Source organism: Amblyraja radiata, chromosome 26 (assembly GCF_010909765.2).
Source record: "Amblyraja radiata isolate CabotCenter1 chromosome 26, sAmbRad1.1.pri, whole genome shotgun sequence".
Lineage (NCBI taxonomy): Eukaryota > Metazoa > Chordata > Chondrichthyes > Rajiformes > Rajidae > Amblyraja > Amblyraja radiata.
Genome location: NC_045981.1, coordinates 17065386 through 17088842, shown reverse-complemented (window position 1 = coordinate 17088842; position 23457 = coordinate 17065386). Strand labels below are relative to the sequence as shown.

The following is a 23457-nucleotide window of genomic DNA, read 5'->3' as shown; positions in this document are numbered from 1 at the left end:
ATGGAAGAGGCCAAGGACACAAAAGGTTGCTTTGGGAATGGGCGTTAAAATGGGTAGCAACTGGGAGCCCTATCAGGTCTTGCTGGTCAGAGTGTAAGTGTTAACAAAACGGTTGACTCATCTTAGCTTGGCCTCGTCGATGTAAATAAGGTCACACCGGAAGAACCGAAAGAAACACACATTTATTATGCGCATCACAACCCGCAGATCAACACTGCCTGCTGAATTACATCCACCCTTCACACAAAAAAACCTGCAGACTTAGGCAATGATTCGACCTACTTAACGAAACTCGAAAATGATTCAAACACGAATGAACGCCGAGTACGCAAACCTCAGCTAATGTGTAGGAAGGAACTGCTGATGCTGGTTTAAACTGAAGATGGACACAACAAGCTGGAGTCACTCAGCGGGTCAAGCAGCATCTCGGGAGAAAAGGAATGGTTCGGGTCGCGACCTTCAGACTAAGTCAGGGGAAAGGGAAACTAGAGATATAGACGGTGATGTAGATAGAACATGTGAGAGATGTGCGAAAAAGTAACGCGGAGGGAGGAACTGCAGATGCTTGTAGAAACGACTTTAGGAGGAGAGGTACACCCCTATCCCCTGTCTCCATTGAAGGTGTGGATGTGCAGTTTACCAGGGAGTACAAGAAGGGTCAGAGCCGGCTGTACATTTTGAGAAGGCTCTGCTCCTTCAACGTCTGCAGTAAGATGCTGCAGATGTTCTACCAAACGGTGGTAGCCAGTGCCATCTTTACTGCCGTGTGCTGGGGCAGCAGGGCGAAGGCTGCAGACGCAAATAAGATCAACAAACTCATCAGGAATGCTGGCTCCGTCCTGGGTGCGGAGTTGGATTCATGGGAGGTGGTCTTGGAGGGGAAGATGCTCAAACTGCGGAGCATCCTGGACAATAGGGAAGTTGCACAAAAGTACGGTCACGACCCGTGACCCGTGCTGTTGCCACGCAACGTCAACTGGAGTACAGGTAACTGCAGGTAAGCATTTACTATGGCTGCCAGCACAGCGGGCCCTTCTTCTCTCAGCATCTGGGCTCCACAATGACTGGTTCCACCCTCGCGGACCCTGGGCCCTCTATCCCCGCATCCAGGGGTGGGGAGAAGAAGGCGGTCGGGGGAGGTTGAGGTGTCGGTGCAGCGCCTGGGTGGGCGGAGGGACCAGACAATCCCCAATTCTGAAGGGGACGTTGCCGGGCGGGGGGTGAGGAGGTAGAGGGGGGGGGTCGGGGTGTCGGTGCAGCGCTGTCAGTGACTCTGGATGGGCGGAGGGACCAGACTGTCCCCAACTCCGCTGACGGGGACGTTGCCGGGTTTTCGTCCCTGTGTGTCTGCTGCCCAGAGCCGCGGCCTCACTCCACCCGGCCCCATGTGTGGGCGCTGCCGACCCACAGTCCGTGACACTGAGGCCCACAGGGGCAAAGATCTTATAGCGGAGCTATAAGATCTTTGCACAGGGGGAGTCGGGGCGGAGGGCGGCCGTGGCCGGACAGCGCTGACCCCGGGGGGGAAATGTGGGGGCTCTCCCGAGGGATGCGCTCCTTCGGCCGCTTACACCTTGGTGCTCGGATTCAGTGCAAAGATACTAGAGCATTTGGTTCAGAGCGCCCAGTCACCCTCCACAATTATTTACAGGGCAAAAATGGACAATTTCGGCGGTTTTTAACAGGTAAATACGTGTTTCGTGTGTTAACAGTGTATAGTAACATAGAAATTAGGTGCAGGAGTAGGCCATTCGGCCCTTCGAGCCTGCACCGCCATTCAATATGATCATGGCTGATCATCCAACTCAGTATCCCGTACCTGCCTTCTCTCCATACCCTCTGATCACCTTAGCCACATCTAACTCCCTCTTAAATATAGCCAATGAACTGGCCTCGACTACCCTCTGCGGCAGAGAGTTCCAGAGATTCACCACTCTCTGTGTGAAAAAATTTCTTCTCATCTCGGTTTTAAAGGATTTCCCCCTTATCCTTAAGCTGTGACCCCTTGTCCTGGACTTCCCCAACATCGGGAGCAATCTTCCTGCATCTAGCCTGTCCAACCCCTTAAGAATTTTGTAAGTTTCTATAAAATCCCCTCTCAATCTCCTAAATTCTAGAGAGTATAAACCAAGTCTATCCAGTCTTTCTTCATAAGACAGTCCTGACATCCCAGGAATCAGTCTGGTGAACCTTCTTTGCACTCCCTCTATGGCAATAATGTCCTTCCTCAAATTTGGAGACCAAAACTGTACGCAATACTCCAGGTGTGGTCTCACCAAGACCCTGTACAACTGCAGTAGAACCTCCCTGCTCCTATACTCAAATCCTTTTGCTATGAAAGCTAACATACCATTCGCTTTCTTCACTGCCTGCTGCACCTGCATGCCCACTTTCAATGACTGGTGTACCATGACACCCAGCTCTCGCTGCATCTCCCCTTTTCCTAGTCGGCCACCATTTAGATAATAGTCTGCTTTCCTGTTTTTGCCACCAAAATGGATAACCTCACATTTATCCACATTATACTGCATCTGCCAAACATTTGCCCACTCACCCAGCCTATCCAAGTCACCTTGCAGTCTCCTAGCATCCTCCTCACAGCTAACACTGCCCCCCAGCTTAGTGTCATCCGCAAACTTGGAGATATTGCCTTCAATTCCCTCATCCAGATCATTAATATATATTGTAAATAGCTGGGGTCCCAGCACTGAGCCTTGCGGTACCCCACTTGTCACTGCCTGCCATTGTGAAAAGGACCCGTTTACTCCTACTCTTTGCCAGCCAGTTCTTTATCCACATCAATACTGAACCCCCAATGCCATGTGCTTTAAGTTTGTATACTAATCTCTTATGTGGGACCTTGTCGAAAGCCTTCTGGAAGTCCAGATACACCACATCCACTGGTTCTCCCCTATCCACGCTACTAGTTACATCCTCGAAAAATTCTATAAGATTCGTCAGACATGATTTACCTTTTGTAAATCCATGCTGACTTTGTCCAATGATTTCACCACTTTCCAAATGTGCTGCTATCCCATCTTTAATAACTGACTCTAGCAGTTTCCCCACTACCGATGTTAGACTAACTGGTCTGTAATTCCCCGTTTTCTCTCTCCCTCCCTTCTTAAAAAGTGGGGTTACGTTTGCTACCCGCCAATCCTCAGGAACTACTCCAGAATCTAAAGAGTTTTGAAAGATTATTACTAATGCATCCACTATTTCTGGAGCTACTTCCTTAAGTACTCTGGGATGCAGCCTATCTGGCCCTAGGGATTTATCGGCCTTTAATCCATTCAATTTACCCAACACCACTTCCCGGCTAACCTGGATTTCACTCAATTCCTCCAACACCTTTGACCCGCGGTCCCCTGCTATTTCCGGCAGATTATTTATGTCTTCCTTAGTGAAGACGGAACCAAAGTAGTTATTCAATTGGTCCGCCATATCCTTGTTCCCCATGATCAACTCACCTGTTTCTGACTGCAAGGGACCTACATTTGTTTTAACTAATCTCTTTCTTTTCACATATCTATAAAAACTTTTGCAGTCAGTTTTTATGTTCCCTGCCAGTTTTCTTTCATAATCTATTTTTCCTTTCCTAATTAAGCCCTTTGTCCTCCTCTGCTGGTCTCTGAATTTCTCCTTTTTCTGGCTAATTTGTACGCATCATCCTTCGCATTGATACTATCCCTGATTTCCCTTGTTATCCACGGATGCACTACCTTCCCTGATTTATTCTTTTGCCAAACTGGGATGAACAATTTTTGTAGTTCATCCATGCAGTCTTTAAATGTCTTCCATTGCATATCCACCGTCAACCCTTTTAGAATTAATTGCCAGTCAATCTTGGCCAATTCACGTCTCATACCCTCAAAGTTACCTTTCTTTAAGTTCAGAACCATTGTTTCTGAATTAACAATGTCACTCTCCATCCTAATGAAGAACTCAACCATATTATGGTCACTCTTGCCCAAGGGGGCACGTACAACAAGACTGCTAACTAACCCTTCCTCATTACTCAATACCCAGTCTAAAATAGCCTGCTCTCTCGTTGGTTCCTCTACATGTTGATTTAGATAACTATCCCGCATACATTCCAAGAAATCCTCTTCCTCAGCACCCCTGCCAATTTGATTCACCCAATCTATATGTAGATTGAAGTCACCCATTATAACGATTTTGCCTTTGTCGCACGCATTTCTAATTTCCTGTTTGATACCATCTCCAACTTCACTACTACTGTTAGGTGGCCTGTACACAACACCCACCAGCGTTTTCTGCCCCTTAGTGTTTCGCAGCTCTACCCATACCGATTCCACATCCTCCAAACTAATGTCCTTCCTTTCCATTGCGTTAATCTCCTCTCTAATCAGCAACGCTACCCCATCTCCTTTTCCTTTCTCTCTATCCCTCCTGAATATTGAATATCCCTGGATGTTCAGCTCCCAGCCTTGGTCACCCTGGAGCCATGTCTCCGTGATCCCAACTATATCATAGTCATTAATAGCTATCTGCACATTCAACTCACCACCTTATTACGAATGCTCCTTGCATTGAGACACAAAGCCTTCAGGCTTGTTTTTACAACACTCTTACCCCTTATACAATTATGTTGAAATGTGGCCCTTTCTGATTTTTGCCCTGGTTTTGTCTGCCTGCCAATTTTACTTTTCACCTTGCTACCTATTGCTTCTACCCTCATTTTACACCCCTCTGTCTCTACGCTCACACATTTAAGAAACCCTTTCCCTTTAACTCCATCCTCCACTATCCCATTCGACACCCCACCCCCCTTATTCAGTTTAAAACCACTCGTGTAGCAGTGGCAAACCTGCCTGCCAGAATGCTGGTCCCACACCTGTTAAGATGCAATCCGTCCCTTTTGTACAGTTCCCCCTTACCCCAAAACAGATCCCAGTGATCTAAGAATCTAAATCCATGCCCCGTGCACCAGTTCCTCAGCCACACGTTCAGGTCCCGTATCTCCCTGTTCCTGCTCTCGCCAGCACGAGGAACTGGAAGCAAACCGGAGATAACAACCCTGGAGGTCCTGCTTTTCAGCATTTTTCCGAGCTCTCTAAGTATGGCGAGGCTGCCATGTCCAAAGATCTTTGGCCATGTCTCCCAGACGGATTGAGCTGCTCCGTGCGTCACACCCTTTGACCCGATGACCTTTACGTGTACCCCCTCCATGACACACTGGTCCAAAGATCTTATAGCGGAGCAAGAGTAGCCTATCTTGCTCCGCTATAAGATCTTTGCACTGGTCAACCTGCGGATTACCTTCAGCAATAGACTGGTTCCACCAAGATCCTTCTTCCCTGTGGCTATCAAACTTTACAACTCCTCCCCCTCCTGTCGTGGTGTAGAGCAAAGATACCAGAGGAACCTTTAGTATCTTTGGTGTAGAGTAGAGTGAGACTGCCCCCCCACCACACCCCCACTCCCCAATCTTTGCACATCCCCCAAGCCTTTCCACTCGTCGCTTTCATTTCATGTATTTTGTGTTTTTTATGACTGTTGGCAGATCAATTTCTCACCTGGGATAAATAAACTTCTATCGTATCCGTAAACCGAAGACAGACACAAAATGCTGGAGTAACTCAGCGAGTTAGGCAGCATCTCTGGAGAGAAGGAATGGGTGACGTTTCGGGTCGAAAGAGTAACGATGATCAAGGAAACTGTCCATTGTTAGCTGTGGGTTGGGTGAAATCCAGTTATACAGACAATGACAAATTTGGTTTGGGGAGAAGACAACCCACACACAGCTCCCATTGCGCACATCCGCACTCCTCCATCTTGTCGGCTGCTGAAAGTGGAGGCCTAGTATCTTTGGTGGAGGCGCCCGTCGTCTGCTCACCCTCCCTCCGGCTCGTGTCCGTAGCCTGCCCCCACCTCCCCGGCTCGTGCCCATCACCAGCAATCCCCCCCCCCCCCCGGGCTCGTGCTCGTGCCCATCACCAGCACTCCCCCCCGGCTCGTGCTCGTGCCCATCACCTGCGCTCCCCCCCCGGCTCGTGCCCATCACCTGCGCTCCCCCCCGGCTCGTGATCGTGCCCATCACCTGCGCTCCCCCCCCCCCCCCCCCGGCTCGTGCCCACCACCTGCGCTCCCCCCCCCCCCCCCCGGCTCGTGCCCACCACCAGCACTCCCCCCCCGGCTCGTGCCCACCACCAGCACTCCCCCCCGGCTCGTGCCCACCACCTGCGCTCCCCCCCCCCGGCTCGTGATCGTGCCCATCACCTGCGCTCCCCCCCCCCCCCCGGCTCGTGCCCATCACCTGCGCTCCCCCCACCCCCCCCCGGCTCGTGCCCACCACCTGCGCTCCCCCCCCCCCCGGCTCGTGCCCACCACCTGCGCTCCCCCCCCCCCCCCGGCTCGTGCTCATCACCTGCGCTCCCCCCCCCCCGGCTCGTGCCCATCACCTGCGCTCCCCCCCCGGCTCGTGCTCGTGCCCATCACCTGCGCTCCCCCCCCCCCCCCCCCGGCTCGTGCCCATCACCTGCGCTCCCCGGGCTCTTGCCCGCGCTCGTCACATGCGCTTCCCCCCCCCCCCCCGGCTCGTGTCCGCGACTCCGCGTCCGTCACCTGCGCTTTCTCCCACGGCTCGCGTCCGCCCTCCGCTCGCGCGTTAACGGTTACTGGGGCGCGCGACGCCTGCGCTTCGTCGTCAATGGCAAAGATCTTATAGCGGGGTCAATGGAGCGAGCGGGCGGCGGCGGCAACCTGGTTGGTGGCTCGGGCCTGCGTGTGGACCCGCTGTACCTAGGAGTGTGCACCGGCTCCTGATCTGTGTGCGTTTGGCCTGCTTGAAAAAACTGCCCCCAGCAAAGGTGACAATGCATGGAATGTAATGAGGCAACTGATGAAACTGTGATGATAGAATGAAGGAAAGCAATGTCGAAATTCTTGGGTGCTCTTACTCTTAGGTAGACCCAAGGAACTGCAGTTGCTGGTTTAAGACTAGGTTTCTCAGACAAATATCACGTAAATAATGGTAATCATTTACTCTAGGTTTTAAATTTGTCGCCTGAAAGTAGTGTAGATTAAAAATTCTGACAGATTGATCAAGTTTTTATCCTTTTTGTTTGGTTTCGTGCCTCTACAGATATTATGACATCAGAAAATGCTAGAAATTACCCACTTTGTAGGGTGGCATCTGAGGTAGTGCTGCTGCCTGTAGATCCCTGGTGGTGGGAAGGTCAATACCCCCTCGATGGACTGGGCAAAGTCCACAAAAAATTGCAATTACCGGGTATTAAAGAAATATTGAAAATAGTAATTTAACTTTAAACCTCTGGGTGTCACAGGTGAGTTCACACAGTGGCATTTTAGGAAGTGACATTGCTGACAAACAAACAGAGAAATTGTGGGTAACACCATTGTGTTTCTTCAGAGTAATGCCATGGAGTCTTTGGTATTCACTTGAGTTCTACATTGGAGTGTTAGCCGAGGTATTTATGCTCAAGTCTCGAAAGTCAGATCTTTAATTGTGAAATTAGAGTGCTAAAAATTGAGCAACAGCTGAAAACATCTCTAACTGCTGCTCCTCAACCTAAAATCTAGAGTTGTCACATGATTGCACAAAAGTCTACAAAATGTGACAGTGCACCTTCAGATAGATTGAGCTTCACTGAGGCATTGTGATAGTGAGTATGGCCGCCACCAAAGATTATGGCCGCCACCATGTTATCCCCACTTCCCCATCATATGCACTTGATGGTGATACTGTGAACAACGTCAGTAAAAGATTGCTTGAAATTATCGAATGCACATCATCATCAAGTCAGTGTTCCAACAGACAATTAGTCCTGTCATTGGGCAATTGAGAGGTCTCATACTGGGGTTCCAATGACTTCCACCATTTCTACTAGGTGATATCTGTAGATCTACCTATCTACTTCCTAACCTCTACCTCAGTTTTTGATGGAAATAAGAGGCCTGGTGATCAAAATGGAACAAAGTTATTTTTGAGAGTGACAATGCAGGAGAGTAGAATTATTAAACAGACATGATGGCTTGGTTTGGTGAAGTGAGAATGCATGGACACAAGTATAGGTACATTTGCCAGTTCAGTGATGTGAAGAATGATGTAGTGGAGGATTGAATAGGCAGAGTGATGTTCACATCAACATTTAAATGAAATTAACACTGAATTTTAACTTTGTTTTGTAGTCATCTGTTTTATCAATGGAGACAATCAAACACAGCGAAGAGATGCTGAGGACAGCCCTAATTTCTAATCATAAGGACTTTATTGACATGTATCAGAAGTACACTCCAAATGTGAAAAGGCTCCTCGAAGAAGCATTTAAGGCAAACAGTATTCTTTTCAAACCCATTGAGTTACAATCAAAGTCTGATTGGATCCTGAGCCATCCTGAACCAAAGCAAGATTTCTACACATATTACACCAACTCGCACAGAAAGACACCAGTTCCTGGGGAAAATATTATTTGCATTCAGATCATTGGTATGATTTTATAAAATTATTTCACTCAGATTAAATGACAGGATTACAAAATGATTCTGATTGTTAATTGACGATTCAAGAATAATTTAGGCACTTCTTTCTGTCCATAAATGAAGCCGTTCATGATGCACAGCTGCCTTGATTTCCATCTAACACTGTCAGTGAATTCTATAAAAGCTTTATTCTTTTCCATATTTCATTTCCTGACAATCTAACTTTTTCTTCTTACCTCCTCCTGGCATCCAGCTGACCCAACTTTCCTCAATTACTCAACAGCAACAGCGGAAATTGGAGGAACAGCACCTCATATTCCGTCTGGGGACCTTGCGTCCTTATGGCATTAACATTGAATTCTCCCAATTTGGCTAGCCCTTGCTGTCTCCTCCCCTTCCTTAACCCTCTAGCTGTCTCCTCCCACCCTCCCATCCGCCCGCCCTCGGGCTCCTCCTCCTCCTCCCCTTTTCCTTCTTTCTTCCCACCCCCCATCAGTCTGAAGAAGGGTTTCGGCCCGAAACGTCGCCTATTTCCTTCGCTCCATAGATGCTGCTACACCCGCTGAGTTTCCCCAGCAATTTTGAGTACCTTCCTCAATTACTGTCAGCTCCAATATTCCTTTATTAAAAATCTTGGAATTTTTATTCTCCAGTTCACTGTTCAACACCAGTGAAATTCCAGTCCATAATCTTGAAACATCATTATCCAAACTAAAAAATGTTTCTTGTTCTATTTTATAAATATACATTAAAATATGCAAGTGAATGCAGCAAGATTATATCAGATGCATTGAACCCAAGAAGTATTGAACAGAAACATGAACAGAAAACAAACTGCTGAGAAATTTGCAGTTTCTTTTCATGATTCTTTGCAAGCATGGATGGTATGTTCTGTCCTGTTTAATTTATTCAACTTTAATTACAGGTAGTCAGTAGTTTCCATACACAGAAGTGACATTTTCAATATGGGTGGACATACTTCCTTTGTGCCAAATTGTTGAACTAGTCAATGTGAATAATCCATTTAATTACTGGCTTTTATTTCACTCTATGCAGCATGTGAAGCTGAATGATACATATTTACGTCTTTATGCCAAATAAATTTTCAGGTCCCAGTTAATAGAATAGCAAGACTAATTTTAAAGCTGCAGTATGTTTCACGGTGTAATATTCTGTCTACAGTATATAATGAAAGAAAATTAAGTGACGTTATTTTTATTCAGAGGATAAACAATGCGGTGTATAATTCATAGTTCCATGTTGTTCATTTAGCTTTGAAGTATTTAATTAAATTCACGTTTCAAGGGTAACCGTGACACATGAGATAGAGGATTAAGATTCCTTTATTCCAGTCCCTAGTTGAAAAGGAGTAGATAAAACAAATGGTGCAAATAAAATATATTGCAGTATCATTTAGTACTGGATATCTGGGGAATGCCATTACCTCTGAACTGAAAACATCTTTGATAGAAGACTTCCTTTGTAGGTCAGTAGCAATGTACTGTTTGATAAACAATACTGAAAGTGCAGCTGAATGAAGTGTTTAAGACCATGGAGGATAATTACTGTAGATTCTTGGATCAATCAAATGTTAATTGTTATGAAATAATATAAATTTTATCCAATAATATCCATTAAAATATTTTAATTTTTCTTGCTAACATCTGTGATAAACTAGGTCCTCTTTAAGGTAGAAGTTGATATGTGTCTCAAACCCCACAGAGCAGTTCATCACTCTGGATATTAGTGCCACCAGTCAGTAGTCATTGATGCATGTCACCTAACTCTTCTTGGGTACCAGTATTATTGGTCCTTTTAAAGCAAATGCCGAACATCTGCTGGGACAGGATGTAGACCTCAGTCATGATAATGGAGGTGAATTCCCTTGGGAGATAGAAGATACATCACTTCCATGCTAGATGTTCCAGGTATGGGCTCCAGGAGAGAGCCTGGAGAGCTTAGGGCGAGCAATATCACTGTGAGACAGAGCACACAACATTCCCTCATGTCCCTTTGGTAAATCAATCTTGCCCTGTCTAGCAACTGTATATTGACGGTAGGAATCTATCTTTTTCTTTTTTTATCTTTTTTTTTCTCTCTCTTCTCTCTCTTTTTCTCTCTCTTCCTTTTTCTCTCTTTTTCATTTTTCTCTCTCTCTTTCTCCTCTCCTGTCTCCCTCTCCCCTACTATCTCTCTCTCTCCTCTCCTCTCTCATTCTCTCTCCTCTCTCTTTGTAGTAATCTTGAACAAAAATATCACTGCAATACACTTATGGAGAGTGGAGGTTCGACTAAGTTCTGTTAAAGTGGACAAATGCATTTATTACAGTTTTTAGATATATTACAAAATTGCTTTATACATTTTTTTTAAATTACTCCTCATGGTTTTACATCAGAATTAGTTACAAAAATATTTATGTATTTACAGACTTTAACTCATGAAATTGGGCACATTTTTGGCATGCAGCACTGCCAGTGGCTGCAATGCATTGTGCAGGGATCCAACCATTTAGAAGAGTCCGATCGGCGCCCTATTGACTTATGCCCTATATGCCTACGAAAGCTGCAGTGTGCCATCAACTTTGATATTAAAGAGAGATTTAAGGTAGTGTTTGAGTTGCTTTTTTAATCAAGGAAATATGAAATGTTTCAATGTAAATTTGGCAAATCATTCATTAATTTGTGGAAGTTGCGTTTTTACAATTAATCCTTTATAATTTCATCACATTGATTTAACTTTAATATGGTTAGATTTCAAAATCAGGAACCTATTATGCTGTTCAATACAGAGGTATGTTGTACAGTGCTTCATAATTAAATTTTGGGTGGCTTAGGAATATTGCTCAACATAAATATTCAGAATGCAATGATCAGTACTGCTGATTATGCAATGATCAGTACTGCTGATCTAAGAAATATGGAGCAAGATTGCCTGTTTTTTCAGAATCTCAGGGCATTACAAACAAGGAGATACATTTTAAAATGTGGTCACTTTTGTATAAGAAATTCAGATGTTAATTTTTACAATGGCTACTGCGGTGGCCAAAGAACAAATTGACCGCTGCAATTTTTACAAAACAGTGACCATTAGATAATTTGTTTTTGTAGTACTCATGTGAGAGATTGGATTTTGCAAAATCCTGAGGATTTCTTACTCTCTTTGAAAATGTGATAGAAAATCTTTTGCATGCTTTTGGGAGGTCAACTGGGGATTCAGTTTTACATTTTATCTGTTAGTGGCATATTTGGTGATATTGTACTGATGTCTAACCTTAGATTTTGTGCCTTGTCTGCTCTCACTTAACTTTTTTTCGCCAGCCGGGCAACCTTGGCAGCTTTTTAGGTTGCCAAATAACAGTTTAGGTGGTCATTTAAGATGGCTTGCATGACGCGTGCTCGGACGAAGTGCGTAGTTACCAGTCGGAATTATGCTCAATCAAGCATTCACATATTATTTCTGTTTCAAATAAAATCACAAACTAACATATTCACCAATCAAGACATGATATATACCACAATGACATGCAGCAAAATTATAATACAATATCTCAATTCTTTTTACACATTGCAATGAATGCAATTTTTATTATTTCTTTCCACTTCCAAACAAAAATGTGGTTGAATTATTCAGCGTATGATCAACTTGTGTCAATAAATCCTGGACCATGATAACATATATGCTTAACCATGCACACTGCAGATTGATGCAAGCATGTTTTCTGTGAAGGACCGAAAATGATCATGACATGGCCATAGCATGGGTCGTTATTGCTATTGGTACAGAAACACTCTCGCTTCCCACATAATTTATCCACAACAAAATATACAGGTTGCAAGGAATTTTCTAAAGGCATTTTATGATAATAGCTGTTAAAACTGACTATACCCATCTGACAGGTTAAACATTACACAAACTAACAAGAGATGACCAAAGGACATAAATGCAGCAAATGTTCTTTTGTAATATATTTAAAGGTGTCAAGACACCACATTACCGGACATTCAGATTAGATGTATGTGTTGTGAACAGCAATGAAGATACCCAGTTTGTAAGCAACAATTTTTTTTTTAAATTGTTGATAAACGCTTTTTCCATCATTCCCACTTCAGAATTAACGTTAAGATTTCAACTGAAATATCACCTGATCAAATTTGTGATGTATATGACTGACTGTAGAAGTAAAACCTGGATAAATCCAACATATAGTTGTGAATGTTGCTCATTAAATAACTACAGTACTGATACTCCATATTAAGAGCATTGATTTGCTATTAAAATGAATTCTGTAATAACGTGTTAACGGTAGCAGTGACAATCGAACACTGCGGTTTTAATGTTTCACGTGTTCACTATTTAATTCATCTTTATGGACTAAAACAAATAATAACATTGGGAATTAAAACATATTTGATTGCATTCCGTTATCAAACATAGTCAATATTAGCTCTGAAGGCATTTCCAGCACAATAGGGTTGGGAGGGGGAGGGTTGGGGGTGCATCAGTGCAGGATGGATAGATGGTAGTGGGGGTGGGGGGGGGGGGGGGGCTTGAGACGGCAATCGGTGCGGAATGGATGGATTGAGGCCGGGGGAATTAGTGCGTGTTGGTTGGAGTAGGTAAAACTGTGAGGGGAGAGCACGGGGGATGACAGTGGGGTTGAATGGGGGGGATCTGTGCAGGATGGATGGGGGAAGCAGTGCAGGATGAAGGGGAGGAGCAGTGCAGGATGGATGGGAAGAGGGGTCAGTACAGGATGAATTGGGGGACCAGTGTAGGATTGATGGGGGAGTGGCAGGATAATCAATGCGAGGTAGATAGGGAGATCAGTGCAGGATGAATAGATGGGGGGGGGGGGGGGGGGGGTGGTAGATGAGGGGGGGAGCACAGGGGATGTCAGTGAGGACTGAATAGAGGCAGGAATGGGGATCAGTGCAGGATGGAGAGGAGGGGTCTCAGGATAAGGGGGCTGGAGGGGGGCATACAAGAGAGAGAGAGAGAGAGAGAGAGAGGAAGGGGCAGAGGAGGTGGGAAGGAAGGCCAGCGCTCCTCGGACAACACCGGCATCATCGCTACCTTGGCTGTCCCTGTCAGGCACGGAAATCGCTATCAAAATATGGAGGGGACCGGGGGACAGAATATCTTGGCAGCCGCGCACACTCACACACACGCGCGAGGCTTCAGAGGCACAATCCAGCGCTAAATGCAGCTCAACTCTGCCTGTCTCGCCTACAGCCCTGTCTCAATCAAGACAGGGCTGTAGGTTAACCTGGCGGGAAAGGCAGAGTTGACCTGGGTTTTGCGCTGCTTCTCTGCGCTGGCTTTGGGCATGGGGGCACAGCTCCCGTCTGACTCCCGACGTCTCTGGCCGCCCTCGGGCGTGGGGGGGGGGGCTCTCGGGTGGGGACGGGGATGGTCCAGTGGCGGTTCGGCAGCGATTGCAGCGCCGGAGAGCAGGGATCGATATTGGCTGCGGTGCATGTCTGCCAAGAGTATTATTGGCACGTCTCCCTCCTCCAAGGGTTTGTTTTGAAAGCGCCGTTGGCGGAGGGGCAGGCAGCGGCCGTTATCAGGCCGGGCGGGAGGAGGAGGAGGTGGAGCCGCCGTCGCCGCTGCTGCTGCTATGCGGGGCCCGTCATTCGCTCCGACCCTCCGTCACGCCACACTTAGCATCTTTCCCACAACTGTCGCCGACACAAAACGTCACGTTCCTTTTCTCCAGAGATGCTGCCAGACCCGCTGAGTTACTCCAGTTTTTTGTGTCTACTGTATAAACCAGTATCTGCGTGCCAAGCCAGGCAAAATGAGTCGGCCTTTAGGCTGCCCGGCGGCACTTTGGGTGGTCAGTGGCACCCGGGCAACCGCTAATTTCTAGCCCTGCTTGTGATTTAGAGATTAAGGTATCACAACAAGAATAAAAGTGTGACTAACTAATATGACACACATTAGGGTATTGGATCTCTGAAAGCAAAGGTGCAGATGTCAATAGAAATCATAAAGGATATGTAAAAGCATAGTAGAATAGTTATCTTAGAGCTGTAATATTGTGCAACAGAGAAATAATGTTCGAGAGTGATGGTGTTGTATAGATATATAAATATAATGCTTTTTTGTTTAAACTAGATGAGATATAAAATATGAATTTTAATAAACAGAAAAAGTGAGGTTATATCGAAAATTTTGCTTAAGTCTATGTAAACCACATCTACCTCTCAGCTTTTATCAATCTTGGTTATCATCCTAAAAAAAATAAGTCAGTTTTGAGAGACATGATATTCCCAGCACAAAACCATACTGAATCCTAAATAGAGGTAGACAAAGCTGCAGAAACTCAGCAGGTGAGGCAGCATCTATGGAGCGAAAGAATAGGTGACATTTCGGGTCGAGACATTTTCAGACTAATGTGGGGGGGGGGGGGGGGGGGCGGGAAGAAGAAAGGAAGAGGCGGAGACAGCAGGCTGTGGGAGAGCTGGGAAGCGGAGGGGAAGGAGGAAGAAAGCAAGGACTATCTGAAATTGGAGAAGTCAATGTTCATACCGCTGGGGTGTAAACTACCCAAGCGAACTATGAGGTGCTGCTCCTCCAATTTACGGTGGGACTGACTCTGGCCATAGAGGAGGCCCAGGGCAGAAAGGTCGGATTCGTAATGGGCGGGGGAGTTTAAGTGCTGAGCCACCGGGAGATCAGGTTGGTTAAAGCGAACTGAGCGAACATGGGGGGCAGGGTGAGGTGGAGACGTCCTTCAAAATAAGGGAAGGGATCCCACGCCAGTGGGCCACATGAGTGGCAAAGGGGGGGGGGGGGGGCAGATTCTTGAAATTTGAACAATGTATATAGACTATATTGAACAATTTGTATAGCCTCCGAAAATGTTGGATACATATTTTCGTATGGTTCATGTATTGTATATATTTTTTACCTGAATAAAGTCTATTTTGAAATTTAAAAAAAAAGAACTCAGCGGAGGTGTTGGTCGAAGCGATCACCAAGCCTGCGCTTGGTCTCACCGATGTAGAGCAGTACATCGGTGAGACCAAGCGCAGGTCTCGACCTGAAACGTCACCTATTCCTTCGCTCCATAGATGCTGCCTCCCCCGCTGAGTTTCATCAGCATTTTTGTCTACCTTCGATTTTTCCAGCATCTGCAGTTCTTTCTTAAACATGACACCTAATCAGTCTCTGCCTTTCCAAGTGAACTTAAATTTTGTCCCTCAGAATCTTTTCCCAACAACTTCTATTCAACTGACATAAAATTAATTGGCCTGTAGCTTCCATGCTTATCCCATCTTTTTTTGAACATTGGGGCAACATTAACTATCCTTCCCTCTTCTGGCATGTGACATGAGGCTGACAAAGATACAAAAATCTCTGTCGGAGCACCAAAAATCTCCTCTCTTGCTTTTCAAGTTGGAAAGAAAGACTGCAGATGCTGGAATCTGGAGCAAAAAAAAATTTGATGGAAGATCCCCACGGATCAAGCTGTATCTGTGGAGGCAAATAAGTGGTTGATATTCTTGGGTCTAGATCCTGCATCAGGACCTGAGTTCATCCAGCAGTTTATTTATTATTTTCCTTAATTCTCTCCAATACGCCAGAAACTTCTAATGATTCGTTCAATACCAATTTCCATTAACTGCCAAACACTTCTTGCTTTTCCCAGATCAAACTTTCAACATCCTTCATTAATCAATGTTCCCTAAACTTACCATCTTTGTCTCTTCTTTCTGGGATTTGCTGTCTCTGAACTTTTACTCTCTCACAAGGTGCTTGATGGTCGGTGCAGACTTACTGGACCAAAAAGCCTGTGTCCATGCTGTATGATTTTATTATTCTATCTCTCTGTCTTGCTCCATCTGTTTAACGCAAAAATGAGAGGATATGTAGAATGTTGTGTATAGGTTTGGTATCCCTACCTAAGGAACCTTATATTGTTATAGAAAATGTGCAGCATTTAAAGGAATGAGCGATTATCTCATTGATAGGTTAAAATAAATTCTCATGCCCTTTCGCATGGTAGATATGGATTGATGATCAAAGATTCAAAATTAAAGATCAGCAGTAAAGGACAGAAGAAATTTCTTCTCCACGGCGTAGTGAATCTTTAGAATTCTCCACCCAGTTAGGCTTCAGATGCTCAGAGTGCGAATATTCAAGTGAAAAGTGAATGGATTTTCAGACACGAAGGGAACTTTTTGATAGAGAATTGGTGCAGGGAAGGGGTGCTGAGGAAAAATATCGGTCACATTTGTTGAATAACAGAGTGGGTATGTGAGCCAAATACAAATGGACGTACTCTTTCTTATGTTCTAAATTTTCTGAAAATCATTCCATATGATTGCTTAAAAATCTGTTTAATGCTTAATTTACATTTATAATTATTTTGAATTTTCTTTGCTGAACAAGTTAGGAGAACATATGCACAGCACACATCATGCTTATTTGCAAATGTATGTGGGTCACCATTGTCACCATATCAGTATAATATAACATATTATATTGGGGAGGGTGGGAGAAACATAGAAACATAGAAAATAGGTGCAGGAGTAGGCCATTCGGCCCTTCGAGCCTGCACAGCCATTCAATATGATCATGGCTGATCATCCAACTCAGTATCCTGTACCTGCCTTCTCTCCATACCCCCTGATCCCTTTAGCCACAAGGGCCACATCTAACTCCCTCTTAAATATAGACAATGAACTGGCCTCAACTACCTTCTGTGGCAGAGAATTCCAGAGATTCACCACTCTCTGTGTGAAAAATGTTTTTCTCATCTCGGTCCTAAAAGATTTCCCCCTTATCCTTAAACTGTGACCCCTTGTTCTGGACTTCCCCAACATCGGGAACAATCTTCCCGCATCTAGCCTGTCCAACCCCTTAAGAATTTTGTACGTTTCTATAAGATCCTCCCTCAATCTTCTAAATTCTAGCGAGTACAAGCCGAGTCTATCCAGTCTTTCTTCATATGAAAGTCCTGACATCCCAGGAATCAGTCTGGTGAACCTTCTCTGTACTCCCTCTATGGCAAGAATGTCATAGCTATGGCAAGAACAAAGGGCAATGAGGACTCGGCATGGGGGAACCGTTGTAGGGGGCGGCAGGAGTTGCTTTGTAACTTTGTCAGCGCTGTAGGTGGCTGCTATTTGTATTCATTGGGTGTGCAAGCAAATAATTTCACTCTGCCTAGTCACATGTGACAATAAAGTATTCCATTCCATTCCAAATAACGTGGACAGTGTATGATAAGGTGATAACTGAATTTCCAATCCCTGGTGTATGAAAAGATGAAATAGATATCAGGGTCATTGCCCTAATAATGTTTCCCCTGCTCACACCACCTGACAATGCAGATTTAACAAGAATCAACATTTTAAATATTTTTTAACTTCCTATTGAAAAAAGATCACTGCCAGTCAAACATGCCATGTGAATAAGAGATTATTGGGGAAGTAAAACAGTTTCATCAGCTGATTTAAGTACTGAAATGCAGCTGTGTAGTCAGGAGAGGAAACTGATAAAAAAAAAAATTTATGTACTGTAACTTGGCAGAATATGTTAAACCTGTTTAACTGGACACATAAAATGCTAATTTAGAAAACATGTATATATTAGGTTTTTTTAAAAGAGCTCTGATCAGCATCTTGGTGAAAACTGCACTTTAGTTTCCTGAAACGTAACCTTCTCGTACAGGGAGTTGGCTCCAATGAAGTGCTGCAGACTGGCAAATGCGGAACTACTTGCTGAGGCATTCATTGTACCTTGGTGCCACTATTGAAAAAATTAGTAGGGAAAGGCCACAGTATGGGGTCTTCCCACCTCTTGACACTGCAGAACAGGGTCTTAGCTGAGGATAGCACTTTTGGCGACATTCTATTCAGACCACTGCCTGATTGACTTGTGGTCAATGATCTTTTTATGCGTGAACTTTTCTTCAAGGGACACGTATTATGTTATAGTTGAACTGAATAAAATATTCTATCTCAACAAGGTGTAATGACACATTTTGTTTGCTATCAAAGGCTTACCCCCGGTTGCTTCCGCCATACACAGTGGTAGTCTTCAAGGGCTATGTTGAGTGCAGTTTTGCTCCCAACCCTACTTTGGAGAGTTGTACATTGTGTGACTGTGGCCACAATTCAATTTGTATCTCCAGCTGAGATATAGGACTTCTGCAGCATAGGCACGTTATGGCCCCACTTGCATCACATACAATAACACCAAGAACATGACATGTCTGGTGATCAGGCACTTTCGCATTGTCAAGAAGGAGCACCGCTCCCACGTTCCCAATTTCTGTTTCATCTTGGCTATACACGCCATCCAATTTGCTGCTGCTTGTACTCACTTATTTAACCACATTCTCATCATTTCCAGGTAATCTTACCTGGCAGTCAAGGGAACAAAGGATTGGTTGGACCAGTTACCAAGGAACAATGCGTTGTTTTTGTGGAGGGACATGTATTGACAACGTTTTGGTCAGGACCCTTCTTCAAACTGGTGAAGGGTCCCAACCTGAAGCATCGTCTGCTGTCTGAATTTCGTTTGTCTCAATGGAACTGGTCAGAATCAACTGCTTGTCCAAATTCTCCAACATGCTGTTATCTTGAGCCTCCTAGATAGAAACCAACTAATGGATCAGTGTAGGACATGGTCTCTATTTGGAACCAGAATTTTAAAAAAAACATTCTGACATTGATCTCCTATATCATAACTGAATTTTTATGACCATGTTAGTTAGATACTTTTTATTAATTAATTAAGCCAGACGTTACTGGACAATATACGATGAATACATTATTTGTTGTTCTCTATTTGGAGCAGGTTTTAGAAGAATCTTAGGAAATGAATGGACAAAGAAAAACTATTGCTTGAATTTCTAAAATGTTTTTACCAGCCAAGAGATGCAAATATTAAAATAAGCCCAGTAGTTTTAATATCAAATGAGGGAATTGGCCAGTAATTGTGTGAATAACTGAATCTAATTTTAAGAAGTACTAGACCAAGTGCAGGCCCGTTGGGCCTGTTTCCCCAATGGCGTTTGCGGGGGGGGGGGGGGGGGGGGGGGGGTGAGAAGAGGGGAGGGAGGGGAGAGGAGGAGGAGGAAACGGGATAGATTTGGGAGGGAAAGGAGAGCGGGGTAGGGGGTGAGAGATGGGGAGAGAGATGTGGGGGAGGGGGGATGGGGAAGATGGGGAGGAGGGAGGGAGGGGGAGAGGGGTGGGGAGAGAGGGGAAAGAGTGGGGAGGGAGAGTGGAGGGGAAGGGGGAGAGAAGTGGAAGAGTGGGGAGGGAGGAGGAGAGGGGTAGGGGGAGTGATGGAAGAGGGACAGAGGGATAGGGGGAAGGGGGTGGGGGGAGAGAGGGAAGGGGGTGGGGTAGAGAGGGAAGGGGGGTGGGGGAGAGAGGAATGGGAGAGGGGTGAGGAGAGAGTGGGAGAGAAGTGGAAGAGTGGGGAGGGAGGGAGGGGTAGAGGGGTAGCGGGAGTGGTAGAAGAGGGACGGGGGAGTGGTTGGAAGAGGGACAGAGGGGAAGGGGTGGGGGAGAGAGGGGAAGGGAGCGGAAGAGAGAGGGGTAGGGGAGGGAGAGGTGTCGGGTAAGGGGATAGAAGTGGAAGAGTGGGGAGGGAGGGGTAGGGGGAGTGGTGAAAGAGGGACAGAGGGGTAGGGGTAAGGGGGTGGTGGTAGAGAGGGAAGGGGGGTGGGGGAGAGAGGGATGGGTGGGAGAGGGAGAGGGGTGAGGAGAGGGAAACATAGAAGCATGGAAATTAAGTGCAGGAGTAGGCCATTCGGCCCTTCGAGCCTGCACCACCATTCAATATGATCATGGCTGATCATCCAACTCAGTATCCTGTACCTGCCTTCTCTCCGTACCCCCTGATCCCTTTAGCCACAAGGGCCACATCTAACTCCCTCTTAAATATAGCCAATGAACTGACCTCAACTACCTTCTGTGGCAGAGAGTTCCAGAGACTCACCACTCTCTGTGTGAAAAATGTTTTCCTCATCTCAGTACTAAAGGATTTCCCCTTTATCCTTAAACTGTGACCCGCTTGTCCTGGACATCCCCAACATCGGGAACAATCTTCCTGCATCAGACAAATGCAATTCAGGACTTTTCTCTTCACAAGCAAAGTCAGAATGACGGTTAGTGAAGAATTCGAATATTCGCTGAGCGTTCAGATGCTGCGCGCGCCTCCTGCACCAAAGGTGGGGGCGGAGCGTGTGTCGTCACACACAAAGATCTTGTAGCGGAGAGCTCCGCTATAAGATCTTTGGTCACATACTAAGCACGCGCCTCCACAAACAGATGAGCGTCTTCTTGAATGGAGAGCGCGTGGCCGCCTCCACAAACAGTCACACACACTGAGGACCCGCCCCCACAAAAAATATTTTGTGAGGAAGGGGAGGAGGAGGGTGGAGAGGGAGAGGGGGAGGGGAGAAGAGGATGGGGGAGAGAGGTGAAGGGGGGGGGGAGCGGTTGGAGCGGGCGTGCATGAGTCGAGAGAAGAGAAAAGGGCAGAGAGAGAGGCTGGTACAACAACAAAAAAGCTGGATAAACTCAGCGGGTGCAGCAGCATCTATGGACCGAAGGAAAAGGGCAACGTTTTTGGCCGAAACCCTTCTTCCGGGTTTCGGCCAAAAACATTGACCATTCAATTCGCTCCATAGATGCTGCCGCACCCGCTGAGTTTATCCAGCTTTTTTTATGTCTACCGTCGATTTTCCAGCATCTGTAGTTCCTTCTTAAAGACAGAGACTGTGCACGGTAAGGGAATGAGGAGGGAGAGGGGGAAGAGTGTGGAGGGAGGGGGAGAGTGGAATTGGAGGGGGAGAGGGGTGGGGGGAGAGAGAAGTGGAAGAGAGGGGAGGGAGGGGGAGAGTGGAATTGGAGGGGGAGAGGGGTGGGGGGAGAGAGAAGTGGTAGAGAGGGGAGGGAGGGGGAGAGGGGTAGCAGGAGTGGTGGAAGAGGGACAGGGGGAGTGGTGGAAGAGGGACAGAGAGGTAGGGGAAGGGGTGGGGGAGAGAGGGGAAGGGAGGGGGGGTGAGGGAGGGAGAGGGGTGGGGTAAGGGAAGAGAAGTGGGAGAGGGAGGGGTAGGGGGAGTGGTGGAAGAGGGACAGAGGGGAAGGGGGCGTGGGAGAGAGGGAAGGGGGTGGGGTAGAGAGGGAAGGGGTGGGGGAGAGAGGGATGGAAGAGGGGTGAGGAGAGGGAGAGGGGGAGGAGAGAAGTGGAAGAGTGGGGAGGGAGGGGTAGCGGGAGTGGTGGAAGAGGGACAAAGGGGTAGGGGAAGGGGTGGGACAGGGAGGGGAAGAGAGAGGGGTGAGGGAGGGAGAGGGGTGGGGTAAGGGGAGAGAAGTGGAAGAGTGGGGAGGGAGGGGTAGGGGGAGTGGTGAAAGAGGGACAGAGGGGTAGGGGTAAGGGGGTGGTGGTAGAGAGGGAAGGGGGGTGGGGGAGAGAGGGATGGGTGGGAGAGGGAGAGGGGTGAGGAGAGGGAAACATAGAAGCATGGAAATTAAGTGCAGGAGTAGGCCATTCGGCCCTTCTAGCCTGCACCACCATTCAATATGATCATGGCTGATCATCCAACTCAGTATCCTGTACCTGCCTTCTCTCCATACACAAGGGCCACATCTAACTCCCTCTTAAATATAGCCAATGAACTGACCTCAACTACCTTCTGTGGCAGAGAATTCCAGAGATTCACCACTCTCTGTGTGAAAAATGTTTTTCTCATCTCTGTCCTAAAGGATTTCCCCCTTATCCTTAAAGTGTGATCCCTTGTTCTGGTCTTCCCCAACATCCGGAACAATCTTCCTGCATCTAGCCTGTCCAACCCCTTAAGAATTTTATACGTTTCTATAAGATACCCCCTCAATCTTCTAAAATCTAGCGAGTACAAGGCGAGTCTATCCAGTCTTTCTTCATTTGAAAATCCTGACTTTCCAGGAATCAGTCTGGTGAACCTTCTCTGTACTCCCTCTATGGCAACAATGTATTTGAGCATTGGGCATTGTGACATCACACGATGGAACGTTCACCAGGGGCTGGGGCTCCTGCAAAGGCATATGTAAATGGATCCATTCCGATTGGACATATGTGAAAATTGGGCATTGTGACATCACACGTTGGAACGTTCACCATGGGCTGGGGCTCCTGCATAGGCATATGTAAATGAATCCATTCCGATTGGAAATCTGTGAACATCGGGCATTGTGACATCACACAATGGAACGTTCATCAGGGGCTGGGGCTGGTGCTGCTTCTATGGGTGCGAAGCCAGTTTATTTTTGAAATATTGGGGGGGGTGGGGGGGGGAAGGATTTGATTAAAAACGTGTACTTAAACACGACGAAATGTAATGAGGAGCGGATACTTAGAAAGAAAAGTGAAATCTCTACCGAAATGGAAAAGATGTCGGCGATTCTGCGTCTTGTTTCGGAGTTGCAGGGAATCAAAGGAAGAAATGCAGCCGGAAGCCGTACATGTAAATGGATCCATTCCGATTGGACATCTGCGAGCATCGGGCATTGCGATTGGACATCTGCGAGCATTGGGCATTGTGACATCACACGATGGAAACGAATCGAAAGGCAGGCAGGCAGTCGGACGGACGGCAGGCAACAGGCACACAGTTTTAATATATAACTAGACCAAGTGCAGACCCGTTGGGTCTGTTTCCCCAACGGCGTTTTGCAGGGGGGGGGGAGGGGGGGCTGCGGCATCAAACTCATATTAACCAACCCCCAAACACACAGGTGGGGGGAGGGGGGGGGATGTGAAGAGGGGAGGGAGGGGAGAGGAGGTGGTGGAAATGGGACAGATTTGGGAGGGAAAGGAGAGCGGGGTAGGGGATGAGAGAGGGGGATGGGGAGAGAGATGTGGGGGAGGGGGAGGTAGGGGAGGAGGGAGGGAGGGGGAGAGGGGTGGGGGAGAGAGGGGAAAGAGTGGGGAGGGAGAGTGGAGGGGGAAGGGGGAGAGGTGGAAGAGTGGGGAGGGAGG

General features: G+C 46.6%; 1 protein-coding gene across 1 annotated transcript in view; it reads left to right on the top strand.

Annotated features, from left to right (window-relative positions):
- Positions 1-6607: 6607 nt before the first annotated feature.
- The window catches only part of amz2 (archaelysin family metallopeptidase 2), a 31235-nt gene continuing 14385 nt past the window's right edge, over positions 6608-23457 (top strand). Inside the window, exons 1-3 of the mRNA XM_033043973.1 lie at positions 6608-6997; positions 8176-8475; positions 10894-11070. Coding sequence (XP_032899864.1) covers positions 6995-6997; positions 8176-8475; positions 10894-11070 — 480 coding nt within the window. The 5' untranslated portion in view covers positions 6608-6994. The remainder of the gene's footprint in view (positions 6998-8175; positions 8476-10893; positions 11071-23457) is intronic.